This window comes from Oryzias melastigma, unplaced genomic scaffold, assembly GCF_002922805.2.
Source record: "Oryzias melastigma strain HK-1 unplaced genomic scaffold, ASM292280v2 sc00240, whole genome shotgun sequence".
Classification (NCBI taxonomy): Eukaryota; Metazoa; Chordata; class Actinopteri; order Beloniformes; family Adrianichthyidae; genus Oryzias; species Oryzias melastigma.
In genome coordinates this window covers 158,540-174,609 of record NW_023416887.1, presented here as the reverse complement: position 1 = coordinate 174,609, position 16,070 = coordinate 158,540, and the positions used below count along the sequence as shown (strand labels likewise).

Genomic DNA, 16,070 nt, shown 5'->3' with positions numbered 1-16,070 from the left:
CTATCTGACACTCTTTTTACCTCCACAACACTCCTAACAAACTCCTCCTTTAGGATAACTCCTACTCCATTTCTCTTCCCATCTCCATATTGTCATATAAAATGTACCTGGTCAAACATTGTGATTAATTGTGAATAATCACAACACAAAAGTGTGATTAATCTGATTCAATTTTTTAATCGATTGACAGTACTAATTAAAAATGAACTGTATAAATGCGAGTGATTTCATATTGTGATTATTCACAGATAACAAGTGGTGAGCAAATGTTGCGCCAAAAAAATAACAATAATTGCAATAAATTTTTTCCTACGTTTTTGATTAATTAATTTCATTTTTTAATTGATTCCCTGCCATGATTAAATTAATAAAACGGTGATATAGAGAAACAATTACAGCATTCTGTAGACTTGTTTTTCTTTGAGCCTGTAACGATGGCAGTTCAATCAGTCTCCAACCTTTTTGTAAAATGTTCCAGGCCGAGGGAGCTCCATGAACAAAAGCTTTCTTCCCAAATTCTGTGTGGGACAGACAACAACAACTGGTCATTTGATGGTAAGGAGTGAGGGAAGGCTCCTTTGTTTAAGTAATTTACAACTATAGGGACGCAGTAATCCAGTTAAGGCTTTGTAAATAAAAACTATACCAGTGGTTCTGCCTCTACTGGAGAGAGAAGGCCATCCCACTCGTTTGAAGCCCAATGAGGCAAATTGAATTTGTGATATTGGGCTATATAAATAAAATTGAATTGAATTGAATTGAATTGAATTGAATACAGTTCACAGAGATGTGTCATTGCTCTGCATTGGTTATGAACCGTAGGAAGGGTGATAAACACTGTCTAACATCGGCAGACACGAGACAAAGAAGATCACTGTAATCTAGCACAGATAAAAAAGTTGCATTTGCAAGATTTTTTATTTTTTTTAAAAGAGACACACTATCTATTACGATAAAAGAAACCAAAATGTCAAATGTTTTATATAAAAGGTTTAAAAGTGAGGGCGTTATCAATCAAAACACCTAAATATTTTTACTCCTGACCACCTCGATGACTTCCTCTTCAAGAGTGATGACTCCAGGAAGATTATCTGGGACTTTTTTATTGGAAAACAGCATTAACTTGGACTTGTTTGCATTTAGCACTAGTTTCAGTCGAAGAAGGGAGTTTTAGACAGCCACAAAAGCTTTCTGCAGGGTTCCTATGACCTGACAGAGAGATGATCTACAACAATAAATAAGTTGGGTTCTGAGACTGATTGGCCCATGTCATTGATATGGAGAATAAATAAGAGGGGGCCTAAAACTGAGCCCTGTGGCACTCCTGTTTTAGTCGTAACAAATTTTGAACAATGATCCCATTTACACCGAGTTCTGTTGTGTAGGCAGTTGGAGAAACTTGCAGCTACATGTTCTGAGACTCCAATGCCGAGCAATCTGTCTAGAAGGAAAAGTGAAAGCACACTGCTGGTTTTATCAAGTGCCACAAGAAGCCAAACCCCCACAGACTTTCACAGAGAGATAAACCGCTGTTATGCAGTCATTCCATTAGTCAGAATAACCATTCTTGCTCCAATTCATTCATCAGCATCTTATTGTTAATCCTCATTTTTATTAATTATTATAAGTTATTCCTGTCATAAACTGGCCAATCAGATGCCTCAATAAAAGCGTGTGGTCTCATGTCAAACATTTGAAGCGTTTGATGGACAGATTCTCCTGAGACACTTTCGGGGGGGGGGGTATTCCAATGATCCTGATTGGTGAGAGTGGTTGGTTGCCATAGAAACGATGACTCAGACTATCTCAGACCAGTCACTGCTTACTGATGTTGTCTGGTTCTAACATGACGACATCTGTATCTTGAAAAAATGGCGACTGAATCGACTTTATTTGGTTGGAACTCGAAGTAAACTATTTTCTATGGATGATGTCACACTCCTTCAGTCCAGTTCTCTTATACAGTCAATGGGGACTTTTCTGCTCTGACCTTCAGTTATGTGAATTTTAGATCATTACAAAGTTGTTTTGCTTAAATTCTGAAACTTTACATGCAAATCAAACATTTAATCCTTTTCATTCTTTCATCATTTTTTAAGTGACCATGTAAACTGGATAATCCTGTATGTGTCAATGGCACTTGTCCTATAATGTGTCTCTATATCGCTAACATGGAAATGCTCAATTATGAATTACCAGGGTCATGTTGTGTGTCTTAGACAACTGGAGCTTCCTCTCACTCCACAAATGCAGACCTCAGCATTCCTCTAGTAACCAAACACACTTTAGCTTTTGAAAACGACACCAATATAAGCAGGACGTCCATCATGAAATCAGAGAGGACCAAGGAGTTTTAACGGGGATTTTCTGATGCTCGCGTTTCTAAATTCAGTTTTCCTTTTTGAGGGCTGAATGATCCTGGAAAACTGTTGATCCATTCAGACGTGGAACAGATGACAGCCAGCAGAATGATGCTTTATGATTCTGGTTGTTTGGGGTTTCAGTATAAATCTCAAAGGAAAAGTTGTTTTTGCATTTCAACAAATTCCGTCCACACAGATCACGCATTTTGTTTGGCAGTTGTAGCATTTTTTATGTGAAGACATCTCCACGCACGTATCAAACATTCCTTGTGAACAGTCAAACCCCCGCCAGCGCTTTCTGCTCCTGCGCTCGAGTTTAATGCTCCGTGAGCAGAAAGAGTCCTCGTGCGAGAGAGACGGTCTGCTTCTGCGTGCGTCAGCTGCTCCCTCGGGCACGAGTGATGCGTGCGCGCTAGCAGAATCTCAGTGAGCACGTGCAACAGTTTTCACGTGCGCACGCGGGAACTCTCTGCTTGTAGAGCATCTTTCTGCGCACGAGTGGAAAAGGACTTTTGACGATTGGGGGCGGAGACAGAGGGCTGCACTGGCTTTCTTCTGATTGGTCTATTAAAAAACCCTTCAAACAAGCATGCATATTGACACATGCTAGTGTTCTTTTTTTTTTTTTTACATATTTATCGATAGTCCTATTTCTGCGTTTATGCTTACACTCTTTATGTTTGGACATTGTTTCAAGCATTTACTGGTTCTGCTCCATTATTTCACTCCACATGATGAAACACAAAACCTTTTTTGTTTGTTGGTGCCTTATGCATGAGAGACTTGAATCTACTTCTAGTATTTTGTAAAACAACGCGTTTTGCCTGTGCGCACAGGCTGGAGCCAACATGGACGTGTTTGATAAGGAGCACCGGACGCCGCTGATGTCTGCGTGCGAAAACAACCATCTGGACACGGTGAAGTACCTGCTGCGGGCTGGAGCCGCTGTCAATCACAAGGTGACTGTGTTCATGGAAACACGTTTGTGATTCTTTGTTTGTTTTGTTGAAATCCCTCCCAGTCCTCACACTGTCGTGGTCCTGAGTGTTGGTGGAATGTCGTTTTACTCTCTCGTTCTGTGGGAATGGGCCTAACTCAGCCCAGTGACTATTTGCTTGAAAATGTTCAACTCGTCAAAGTCGAGGCCCTGGGGCCGGATCCGGCCCTCCGAGTAATTCTATCCGGCCCTCCAGATCATTTCATTTTATTGTTATTAATGACCCGATGTTATCTTGTGCTTATTTCTAACTTGTATAATTTTGACAAAATATATTTTTATGGAGAGTAAAAAATGTAAATTTATTTTAGGTTTAAGTTGATTTATTCTGGAATAATATTCCTGCTTTTTTATTACTCATAATTATGTTAAAAAGTTACAGTTTTAAAGTTTTAAAAATGGTCATTCTGGTAGCTTTTTGGAGTATTTTGCGATTTACTAAGATTTTTTAGGCTATTTTAGAGTTTAGCTAAAATTTCAGCTACATGCTAGCTGTTTGGCTAATTTATGCTTTTTTTAGGCTTTTTTTTATTTTAGCTATTTTTTTCAGCTATATGCTAATAGCTAATTTGGCTAAACTAAGGTTCTTTGTAGTTTTTAGGCTAATTTGGGGTTACCTAATATTTTAACTGGCTATTACCGGTAGTTTCAGTGATTTCAGCTATCAGCTTCAGCATTTTTAACTATCAATTTCAGCATCTTCAACTACAGTATCCGCACTAGCATCTTCAGCAGCCAAATTCACCTTCCATCATTCACACTAGCATCATCACAGGTAATACTATATATCTAGTTCATAATTATGTTAAAAAATTACAGTTTTAAAGTTTTAAAAATGTAGTTTTATTGTGTTCAATAAATGTTTATCCTGTTCGGCCCGTGACCTAAGGTGTGTTTTGGATTTTGGCTCCTTGTGCGATTGAGTTTGATACCCCTGGTTTAAATGATTTCTGTAGCAGTTTTCGTGGTTCCATCTCAAAGTTAGAGGTAGAGTTTCCCTAGGCTGCGTTGATGGAGAGTCTCCTTGTCATTCTAGGACCTGATGGGGTTCACTTGTCTGCATTTGGCAGCTAAACTGGGACATTATGACATTGCCCATCATCTGGTCTCCAAAACATCTAAACACATCAACTGTCAGGTAAAAGCACACACGACCACCTGAGAGTGTCTCAGTGGTTAGGCTGAACTGTGGTGAAGGTGCTGGGTCGTCTGTCTGTGCAGGACGATGGAGGATGGACTCCCATCACCTGGGCCATTGAGTACAAGTTCAAAGAGCTGGTCTTTCTGCTTCTGGCTAAAGGTGCTGATGTCAACATCAGAGACAAGGTCAGTCTAAAACTGTTCTGACACCTGCAGCAGCTGTAGTTTCTAGTAGTAAATAAGTGTAACATTTATCCATTTAAACATTTCCTCTGACTTCCATGAATAAAATATTGGCTCACGTCATTTGAAAGTCAATTCAAACTATAGAACTGGAGTTCCACGTAAGTTAAAGTGTCATCTGCATAGAGATGTACAGCAGCCTGTCAGTCGTAGAGATGAAGCAGGCAGGACACATTACTGAAAAAAGTCCTGTTTATAGACCTGCAATGCAGAGTGCCGGACAACAGAGAGAACTGATCTCAACCCCTTAAAATGCATTAGTAGATTTAGAACAAATATAAGGCTGATGTAAGAAAAGCAGAGATATGACTGTGACTCCAGAATGATGACCAGAACCAGTGAATGCAGCACTAAGTGATCTCGAGGCCTCTACAATGTGAGAAAAATCTTCGAAATGTGATCTCTGGGATTGAAACTGATGATGGTATGACTTGGAATAAATGGACAAATAGGCAAAGCAAAAAAAAAACAAAGACATTTCCATTTCACTGTGAAAGTGTTTTTATATGTATATATTTTTAGTTTTCAGCATGTGTCGCATAGTACCTGTGTCTGGAGAACGTCTCCTGTCCTGAAACCAAAGTATCTCCAAAAAACAGACATTAGGGGTGTAACGGATCACAAAACTCACAGTTCAGGTCATGTTAAAGTTTTTAGAATCCCGACTGGGATCATTTTTCAGGGACCGATTCTTTAAACACACTTGAACATCCATCAGAAAGTGACTTTGACGGAAGTAAAAAAAAAAGGTGAAAGTGAATTCCGTGCTGTTTGATTGGAAAATGGATTGAATGAAGCGCTCCAGGAGATGGGGGTGAGCGAGGAATCTGGATCCGTTACACCCCTAACCGACGTGCTTTCTGTCACATCCTCCGAGGATTAGCTCTCAGCCATAGCACATCTGGCTCTGTCACATGTCAGGAAAGAGACATTTTCATACTTCCACAGCCTTTCCTCATTCTTTTATTGTGAAGCACTTTGGTATAAGCAGTTGTAAAGTGCTATATAAATAAAGTTCATTCATACATTAGAGGGCTCCAGTGAGTAGTCAATGACACGGAGAGCTCCATACCATTGGTTCAATGCATAAAGGACTTCATTTGATTCATTACTTCAAACTACAAAGAGATAGTTGAGCGTTTGCAGACTGGAGATCACTTATCGCCTCTTTGTCTCCTTATGCGTATGCACGCCGCACTGGCCTGATGCTGCGATGACATCTTTGGTTTATTGTGCTAATGATCACTTTTGCACCTGCACAGGTTTAGAATATTAATAGAAACACAGTCAGCTGGGACTAAAAGGGTAATCTTTGTCACCACCTGTGAGAAGCAGACTCACCCTCAGCCGGGTCACCATGGGGTCTCCATGGTGACTGAAGCTGAAAGAAACTTTGATCTGTGATGCTCCGTCACAGGAGGAGAACGTCTGCCTTCACTGGGCGGCTTTATCCGGCTGCGCGGACATAGCTCAGGCTCTGCTGGAGGCGCGGTGTGACCTGAACGCCATCAACATCCACGGGGACACGCCCCTTCACGTTGCTGCCAGAGAAAACCACCTGGAGTGTGTGATGTGAGTCTGTGAAAGCAGAAGCTGCGTTTCCAGTCCGTCCACATCCTGTTGTGACGAGCCTCTGTGTTCAGACTGTTCCTGTCTCGAGGGGCTGACGTCTCTCTGACCAACAAGGAGGGGGACACGGCTCTGGACTGCTGCTCCTGCGGCTCCAAGGTTTGGACGGCCCTCAACACCAACAAGAAGCTGACTGAAGCCAGGAGAGGGCGGGAGAGGCAGGGAGAGCGGCTGCTCTGCAGGTAGCTCCTCCCCCTTCTGTCTGTACTGTAGGGGTGTGTATTAGCGATACGTATCGCGATGCACGTCATGATACAATACATATCCTGAAATATCTGAAGACAGAACCAGACTGTACTTCACTATTTTTTTTATTATGACTTAGGAATTATCTGAATATTAACATTTTTTCACAAAAATAAAATAGTAAAATACATGTTATGTAATGATCAGAACAATAAGCACTGCAACTGCATCGCATAAACAAGTTACTTTTAAAATTAATGACGCTTTTCTTTCGGTAATTTGGGAATTATTTAAGTGGGAAACCAAAGTGAGACTGAACTTTTCAAATGATTATTTAAATATCACCATGACAGTATTTTGAATCGATTCAAGTATCGCCAAATAAAGTATTTCTATATGTCACTGAATGATATTTTCTTACACCCCAGTCGTGCAGACTGCCTCACCCAGAAGCAAAGCAGGACAGACTCCCTCTACACTCTCAAATCCAGACTCAGAACCCACACCTTTCTCTTTTTTGTAATAAATGTTTTTATTAGAAAAAGACTTAATGTACAACAGCTTTACAGTATTCATTATACAGTTTTTTCAGAAGATCTTTTTGCTGTACATTAGAAAAAGAACAAGCCAAGTTAAAACAAAAACATCGTCAAAAAGTAAAAAAAAAACAACCTAATTAACGGTATATATGTTTATATTTTTAAACAAATATGTCACTTAAATTTGAATAAAGAGTGGATACATTACATGTAGATCCAACAGAGCTCATTCAGGACCTGCTCTGGATTTCTGTCAAATCTCACACCGTTTCACCTGTCCCTCTTTAACCTCAGGGACATTTCTCGGGGTTACGAGGCCGTTCCAATAACCTGCGTTAACGCCGTTGACAACGAGCCGTGTCCCGACAACTTCAAGTACGTCCCAGACAGCTGCGTTACCTCCCCTCTGAACATCGACAAGGACATCACTCGCTTGCAGGTGAGCTGCGACCTGCTTCCAGCCCTGACCGTTCACGCTGCCCATGAAACTGTTCCTGACTGTCTCTGTGTCCTGAAGCACTGCGGCTGCGCAGACGACTGCTCCTCCAGCTCCTGCATGTGCGCACAGCTCAGCCTGAGGTGTTGGTACGACAGCGTGAGTTCAGTTCTCTGCAGCACACGTCACACCTGCTACACTGGCCTTAGACCTGTTTCCATGTGGAGGGGCTGCAGCTTCTGGCTCCAGGAAATATGTTGACTTCCTGTTTGAAGCTGGTCCGAAAACAAAAAGAAACTGGAAGAAACAAGAAAGTTCTTGTTTCACAAACAGGATACATTCACTTCAGTATCATCTGTAGTTATTACCATCTGGTCCCCTTGTGGTTACTAGGTGAACTTCTCTGGCTTCAAACCTTCCTCACAGAGGACAGTTGTAGAGTTTCTCCCAATTGTTAACCCTTTAAGTCCAGGGAAATTTACGGCGACCGCAAAATAACGCGTTCTTTGAACTACACAATTAATGCAATTCCAGTGGATTCTGAAGCTGAGAAAAGGATTTTTCCGCGCAATTAATTCAAATTTCAACATGTTCAATGGAAGCATTTTGTAAGTGGAGCCCAAATAGTGTCTTAAAACGTGCATAGTGATGGACGAACATGAGTTTTGAACACATTTCCATTAGTGCTGCCACAAACGATTATTTTAATAGTCGACTAATCGCCAATTATTTTTTCTGATTAGTCGACTAATCAAGTCATGGGCAAAGGTAATGTAAAACACACAAATTAACCATCATTAGCTTTAAACTAACTGAAAACTAGATTTATTCACACTAGCAATATCTGCAAAGATGCTAGTGTGAATGCTGTAAGCTGAATTTGTCAGCTGAAGATGCTGAAGCCGATACCAAAATAGAATATTAAATGCCAAATTAACCAAAACAGCTAGCATGTAGCAGAAATAATAGCTAAACTCCTAAATATTCTAAAACACAAAAAGTCCTAAATTAGCCAAAACAGCTAGCATGTACCTGAAATATTAGCAAAACTCCAGAATAGCCTAAAAAAACAAAAAAAGCCTAAATTAGCCAACATAGCTAACATCCAGCTGAAATATTAGCTAGACATCAAGCAAGCCTAAAAAAACAAAAACAAAAAAATCCTAAATTAGCCAAAATAGCTAGCATGTAGCTGAAATATTAGCTAAACTCCAAATTAGCCTAAAAAAACCTTAATAAATGCCAAAATAGTCCATAAAGCTAACAGAATGTCATTATAACTTTCAACTTTACTACACTATGACTCCATATAATATAAAGTAACGACTAATCGACTATTAAATTAGTCGTCGACTATTTTAATAGTCGATTAGTCAACTAATTGCGGCATCCCTAATTTCCATAAACGTTCCATTGGAAATAGTCGCTTAAACACAAGTTTCCGATGGCGGCGTGATGGTAGCTTCAGAGCTAGCCTTCAATTAACCTCTTAACACCGGAGCTCCAGTGTTTATGCGAGCAGCTTTTCTCCTTCACAATCTACTGGAATTATCATGTCCACGGTTGAAAAGTTAGAGTATGTTGAATATTGTGTTTAAGTGTCCGCGGTGACCCCTCAGGTGTTAAAGGGTTAAGAACTTAACCGTTATTTTAGTCTTTATGACATCACACCCTGACCAGCATGAAAACTGTGAACGAGTCAATCGGCAGAGCCACAGAGTGACATGCTTTTTCTCTACACACGTTCCTTTGGTTTAACTGAGCATGTTTAGTGCTGCTGGTGTAACGACTGGTAAAAGTCTACACCCTGAAGGCATCACAATCAGGACCGTTTCCAGGTGAGTCCAGAGAAATGGCTTCTTCCAGAACTGTTTCCACACTGATGACCTTGTTGTCTTCTTACAGACACGTGATAAGTCATTGTGTCTGGTGTTTGAGCACACGCCGTGTGGTTTGTGTGTTTGCAGGACGGCCGGCTGCCTCTGGACTTCTGTCAGTTTGAGCCCCCGGTTCTGTTTGAGTGTAACCACGCCTGCTCCTGCTGGAGGTCCTGCAGGAACCGTGTGGTTCAGAACGGGCTGAGGTGATGTTGGAAGCAGTTCCTCGTCTGAGACAGATGGATGCAGATTCACCGTGAAGCTTCTTCTACATTCTAGCCAATGAGAAAACACTTCTTTCTACAGAATTTGTTTTATTGGGAAAAAGTTCAGAGATGATCAATGTTTTTTTTTTTTTTTTTAAAGTTGAGCACTTATATTTGTGCAGCAGTGGACCCTCTTGTTTCCCCTTAAAAAATCCTTCAAAAACGACTCAGTATGAATATTCATATATTGTGTTTACGTGAAAGAATGAAGCCTTTATTCCAGAGGTCAGTCCATCTGCACTGCTGGTATGCTTGTGTTTTTGGATGTCTGTTGTCACCAATCTGAGGAGGATTTTAAGGAGAAACTTGCTGATGGAATCTGCTATTGATCAAATGATGTGAGCCAATCAGAGGAGCGATGGTCCGAGAGGCTGATATCTCACCGTGAACTTGACATGTAGGAAAAGACTCAAGAAAACTACAAATGTGTTTTAGAGAGAATGTTTATAGGAGGGCTAAATGAAGAGTATGATGAAGGTTCTCATTCATTCTGGCATCTGGACCAATAGACTCTTTTCACGGTGACGTCAAACAAAAAGGAGACAGGGACAAAAGTGTGAATAGTCACTTCTGGTGTTCAGGTTCAGAATAAAGAAAGATGCTAAGGACACCGGCGACACATTGATGTGCTCCCGTCTCACCTTCTCATCTATTTGAGCTAACTGAAGCTCCACTTCAGATCAAGTTAAGTAGCGCCACCTGCTGGATGAGAGTTGTGTTGTTGTTCCAGAGTCCGTCTGCAGCTCTTCAGGACGGAGAAGATGGGCTGGGGAGTCCGCGCCATGCAGGATATTCCTCAGGGAACGTTCGTTTGCGAGTAAGGACCAGATTTCTACTCTTTCTGAGTTCAGCGTCCCTGCATGAACGCCTCTCAGCGCCCCCTTCTGGATGCTCCTGCAGGTACGTGGGAGAGATCATCCGGGACACCGAGGCCGACAAAAGGGAGAACGACTCTTTCCTCTTCACTCTCGACAATAAGGTGAGTTTTTCTGTCAGAATGTGTAACCTCCAAACAGGTCGCTCAGAGAACCAGCAAAGTTTAGATCTAAAGTTCTACTGTCTGCAGTCGCTGGAAACGGGAAATACTTTTGTAGACCTTTTAAGGATGCCTCCTAAATTCTACAGTTTCAGTCCTTCAACTTGATGCGATTGGTCATTTGATGCCTGGGAGAGCATTAAACACGAGGAGCAGAAAGCGCCTGCGGAGGTCTGAATTGTCCACGGGGAATGTTTGATACGTGCCTGGAGATGTCTTCCGTCTGCATCGAGTTTTGACAGAAAAAAACACCATAGTGGAAAATTTACTGTGAAAAACTGACATGAATAGTCCTGCAAACATGGACCGCGTCTGTCGTGCAGGCACCCATGTATGGAGCCATAAATATTTAAAACCCAAATAAAACATTTTGAAAAAAAATCAATGTTTGGCCAAAAGAAATGCCCAAGACCTTTTGCTATTCTAAAATAAACGTCATTATTTTCAGCTTCAAAGTTTCCAATTTTTAGGTTTCAAAATTTCAATTTCAATTTTTTTTTTTTTTTTTTTTTTTTTTTTTAGAAGCTGAAAATTTCAGTTTAAAAACTTTTGGCCCTGGTGTGTTGATGCGGGGCTAACACCAAGGGCCAATCAGAATGGATGAGGGTGGTAACTTCAGTCCTGGTGTGTTCACTGACTCTGAGAACTGTAATGATTACGGTCAGAAAAGGTCTGTTTCGTCTGTACTATCATAGTCTGAAGTTGAACCAGGACGTCTGTAAAAATCAGAATTTTATAACGTAAAACTGCACAACCAAATCTCTGTTCTAGCCCGTTCAAAACACCATCTTATTGAGTTAAATACAGGCGTAGAAAACATCCTTAAAACACTAGAGCAGTGTCTGTAATCTTCTGTAGCCTAATGGCTAGTGTTAATGCAGTAAATGTGAGTCTGAGTCCCACGTAAACTCACCCGTTTCTTCATGTTTGGAGTGGGTCGCCCTCATTAACCCTACAGAACACTGTTTGATACAGGGCGCCGGTGCGCAAGACTTCTAAATAGGTTTGAATCCCACTGCGGGCAGTTTTTAACTTTTTTTTTTTTTTTAAATACATAGATTTCGCATTAAAAAAAACTACTTTTTTTTAGGGATATGAACAACTTTTTAAAACAACTATTACACAGTCCTGCACTTTACCGAAAGGTAACTACGTGCTAAAAAAAAAAAAAAAACTTAAACCAATAAAGGGATTTGAATCTGGGTGAGTTCTCGTAAAAATACTTACCAGTCCTACGCAGTACCACTGTGCCACCTGTACACTGTATTTGACATCGTGTTCTGTAGGCTTAATAAGGACAACCATCACAGAGCCATTTTATTCCAGCATAAGGACGTCTTCTACGCCTGTATTTAACTCAATAAGACGGCGCTTTGAACTGGCTAGAACAGAGTTTTGGACGGGTGATCTGTACGCGATAAAACTGCTTTTTACATCCGTCTTGGTTCAACTTCAGACTGTGACAGTACAAACTAAGCAGAGATTCTCTGATCGTAATCATTACAGTTCTCAGAGTCAGTGAACGCACCAGGACTGAAGTTACCACCCTCATCCATTCTGATTGGTCCTTGGTGTTAGCCCCGCCCCAACGTGCCAAAACGGCGCCAAAAGTTTGGAAATTTAAATTTTCAGGGTAGAAATAATAAAAAAAAAGTTTTGAGATGGAAATTTTGAAACCTAAAAAACAGAAAATTTGAAGCTGAAAATAATTAAGCTTAATTTAGAACAGCAAAAACTTTTGGACATTTTTCTCTTTTTTTGGCCAAACACCAATATTTGTATTCAAAATGTTTTATTTTGGTTTCAAATATTTATGGCCCAAAATAGCTCGGTACCTATGGGAAGGAAATGTGACGGTCCTCCAGTGTTTCCGGTCCAGGCAGGGATCTAACCTTGAGCTCCTTGAAGATCCTCAGAATTTGTCTCGTCCAGGTGGGAGACATCCACTGCATCGATGCCAAGACCTTTGGCAACATCGGCCGCTTCATCAACCACCTGTGCGAGCCCAACCTGCTGGCTGTGCGGGTGTTCACCACGCACCAGGACCTGCGCTTCCCCAGGATTGCCTTCTTCTCCAGCCAGCCCATCAAAGCTGGGCAGCAGATCGGGTGAGCTCCGGTTTGAAACTTCAGTTCTGCCACGAGGCCCTCAGACCAACCTTCCTCCTCTGTCTGTGCAGGATCGATTATGGAGAGAACTACTGGAGGGTGAAGAGCAAATACTTCAGCTGCCAGTGTGGCTCCGTGAAGTGTCGCCACTCAGCTGCTGGCAGATAAAAGTGAGCTTATTTCAACAAAACACTCACTGGTCTTTCTGCAGAGGTGGATGAGGACGTGATTTTTATATGACCTGGTGAATAAAGTTCTTTAAAAGTGTTTTTACTGTCTCCTAACGTCTGTTTTAGGAGTGTTTAGGATGAAGAGAAGCTGGAAACGTTTTTGTTTTTACACCATGAAGGTTTATTTTCCAAAATCTTTCTGTCATTCTGTATATTGTTTTATACATTCCAATGAAAAATATAAAAATGTCTAATTCTAAAACAGGTTCAGAACAAAAAAATCAGAAGATCATTAGATTTTATTACAATTTGTTGCATTTTAAAAATGATTCAGAGGATTTTTCCTCTCTAATCACGATTAGTCAACTAATCGAGTCATGTGCAAACTGGATGTAAAGCACATCTCTCAACCATCATTAGCTTTAAACTACTGTAACTAAAATCTAGATATATAGCATTACCTGTGATAATGCTAGTGTGAATGCTGTAAGCTGATTTAGACTGCTGAAGATGTTAGTTATGATAGCTGAAGATACTGAAATTAATAGCTGAAAAACGTGAAGATGATTGCCAGCTAAAATATTAGTTAAATGCCAAATTAGACCCAAAAAACCTGAAAAACATGTAGCTAAAATATTTCCTAAACTCCAAAATAGCCTAAAAAAACAAAAAAAATCCTAAGTTAGCCAAAACAGAATGTTTAGCTAAATTCCAAAACAGCCTGAAAAGCAAAAAATAAATAAATAAAAAATTAGCCAAAACAGCTAGCGCGTTGCTGAAATATTAGCTAAATTAGCCTAAAAACCCTTAATAAATGCCAAAATAGTCCAAAAAGCTAGCAGAATGCCATTATAACTTTCAACTTTACTAAACTCTGACTTCATATAATATAAAGTGAAGACTAATCGACTATTAAATTAGTCGTCGACTATTTTAGTAGTTGATTAGTTGACTAATCATGGCAGCCCTACTGTCTACCTTCTGGTTTCACCTTCTTCTTCTTCTCCACTTGTGCTGCTGTCATTAACTGACAGACAGTTGTCAGTCTGTCAGTCTTCTGCAGCGATCCAGCCTTTCTTCAAGGTCATGCTCCTGGCCCTCGCTCTTATTTCCTGGGTTTATGGGTCCTCCTCATTACCTTTGGTGGTTTTGGACTGGCTTGCTCACCACTTCTTTGACCTATAGCTGTTTTCTCCGTTCTGGCTCATTGCTGTCTGAGTGCTTGGGTCACAAAACTGCCGAACCTCCATAGACAGACTTAAACTAATATGAAATACAGCCAGAGTGGGGGGAGATGGGTAACAGATGAATCAGGAGTCCCACCCTCTCAGAAATCCTGTGGACCAGTAGAGAAGAGACTGACATCAGGAGGAGGCAGAGGACTGCAATGACAGAGATAACCAGAAGAGGGCGACAGGCGGACAGAGACCTGCTGAACCATGACGGCTCACATACATCAGGTTAAAGATGAACAAAGATGAAAACATTCATTAATATCGGAATTTTTCACATGAAAAAGTCTGAAGATAAAGGCTCTAAAATGATAAAAAAAACTTTTAGAAACTTTAGATTTGTAATTTTAGAGAAAGAAATAACACCTCAGCTGCACAAATAAGAGAAACACTGCTGCCGTTTCTGTAAACCTCCAAGAAATAAAAGCTTTTATACCATCATATGAGGTATTTAACCGTTTAACAACAGAGCTCCAGTGTTTATGTTCTTTGATTTACTGTAATTATCGTGTTAATGGTTGTAAAGTTACAGTACGTTAAAGATTTGTGTTTAAGCGTCCCCTGGCGACACCTCAGGTGTTAAAGGGTTAATGTAATGTCCACTCTCCCAGAGAAATAACTAAAATTAAAATTAGAGTTACCTTTTAATGTCAACAATAGCACACATAACCACAGAGGATTTTAAATTTCATTTTTTCATCAGGGATTCACTGTTTTCCAGAAAGAGTTACAAAATAAACCGATTTCCTTCATTTAGCACCAGTCATTTCTGATCAGCATCGTGTTGAGCTACAAGAACTGAAAGGACGTTTCCCGCAATGCGTTGTTTTGTAGTCAAAAAGGTCAGCGCAGTGCCAGAGTTCCAGCTGCACTCTCCTGGGTAGGCCTTATCTTCAATAATAATTGTGTGAATGCTGTGATTCTCCTGTCTTTCTGTACCAATTCTGGCACGTAAAAACGCAATCATGCTTTCAATGATTTCAGCAATCTTAGTATCAAAATGTTCAGCTCGTTCAGGACATTACTGCTTGTACTTTTGGTATTCATAAACTTAATATATTTTTTGAATATTTAGCAAAATAAGCCCCAGATGAATGAGAAATTGCTCAAATCCTTCGGAAACCTTTGTGCACTTTGAAACTTGTGAACTTCTGCCTACGTTTAACTAGAGACACCATTCAAACTAAAAAAATGTTCAGCAACTACTGGATTTTTTAGGGTAATTTTAATTTAGCAACATGGTAGCTGTTTTTGGCTTACTTAGAATTTTTCAGTCTTTAGGCCAAGTTGGAGTTTAGTTAAAATTTTAGAAATATACTAAAATATTGATAAAATTAGACATTTTTCCAAATTTTTATACTAATTCTGAGTTTAACTAATACATTTTAGCATTATGCTGGTAGTTTGGCAAAATTATACATTTTTTCCTGTTTGGGGGGATTATTTGGAGTTTAGCTAATATTTGACAATTATACCAGCTGTTTTGGCATAATTAGACATTTTTCCCCATTTCCTTTTGAGGATAACTTGGAGTTTAGCTAGTATTTTAGCATTATGCTAGCTGTTCTGACTAATTTTGACATTTTCCAGTTTTTAAAGGCTAATTTGGAGTTTTGCTAATATTTAAACAATATCCAAGCTGTTTTGGCAAAATTAGACAAGTTTCAAATTGTGTATTTTTCTTTTGGGAAGAGGGGGGGGTATTTTTGGCTAACTTCTCATTTAGCTAGTATTTTAGCAAGCTTTAGGCTTCAGCATTTTCAGCCATCAATTTGTTAAAACCAGAGCAAAAATAATTAAAATAATAAATATGAGAGAAACATCCACTTTGTCCCAGTTTCCAGGAAG

General features: G+C 40.0%; 1 protein-coding gene across 3 annotated transcripts in view; it reads left to right on the top strand.

The window, feature by feature from the left end:
- Positions 1 to 13,089, top strand: part of LOC112141389 (histone-lysine N-methyltransferase EHMT1) — a 26,872-nt gene extending 13,783 nt beyond the window's left edge. For all 3 annotated transcript variants that reach the window (XM_024264518.1, XM_024264516.1, XM_024264517.2), the window contains exons 12-23: positions 3,200 to 3,322; positions 4,397 to 4,498; positions 4,582 to 4,686; positions 6,161 to 6,315; positions 6,387 to 6,554; positions 7,392 to 7,536; positions 7,615 to 7,692; positions 9,501 to 9,616; positions 10,407 to 10,493; positions 10,577 to 10,655; positions 12,645 to 12,820; positions 12,892 to 13,089. In XM_024264518.1, coding sequence (XP_024120286.1) covers positions 3,200 to 3,322; positions 4,397 to 4,498; positions 4,582 to 4,686; positions 6,161 to 6,315; positions 6,387 to 6,554; positions 7,392 to 7,536; positions 7,615 to 7,692; positions 9,501 to 9,616; positions 10,407 to 10,493; positions 10,577 to 10,655; positions 12,645 to 12,820; positions 12,892 to 12,988 — 1,431 coding nt within the window. In that variant the 3' untranslated portion in view covers positions 12,989 to 13,089. The remainder of the gene's footprint in view (positions 1 to 3,199; positions 3,323 to 4,396; positions 4,499 to 4,581; positions 4,687 to 6,160; positions 6,316 to 6,386; positions 6,555 to 7,391; positions 7,537 to 7,614; positions 7,693 to 9,500; positions 9,617 to 10,406; positions 10,494 to 10,576; positions 10,656 to 12,644; positions 12,821 to 12,891) is intronic.
- Positions 13,090 to 16,070: the final 2,981 nt, after the last annotated feature.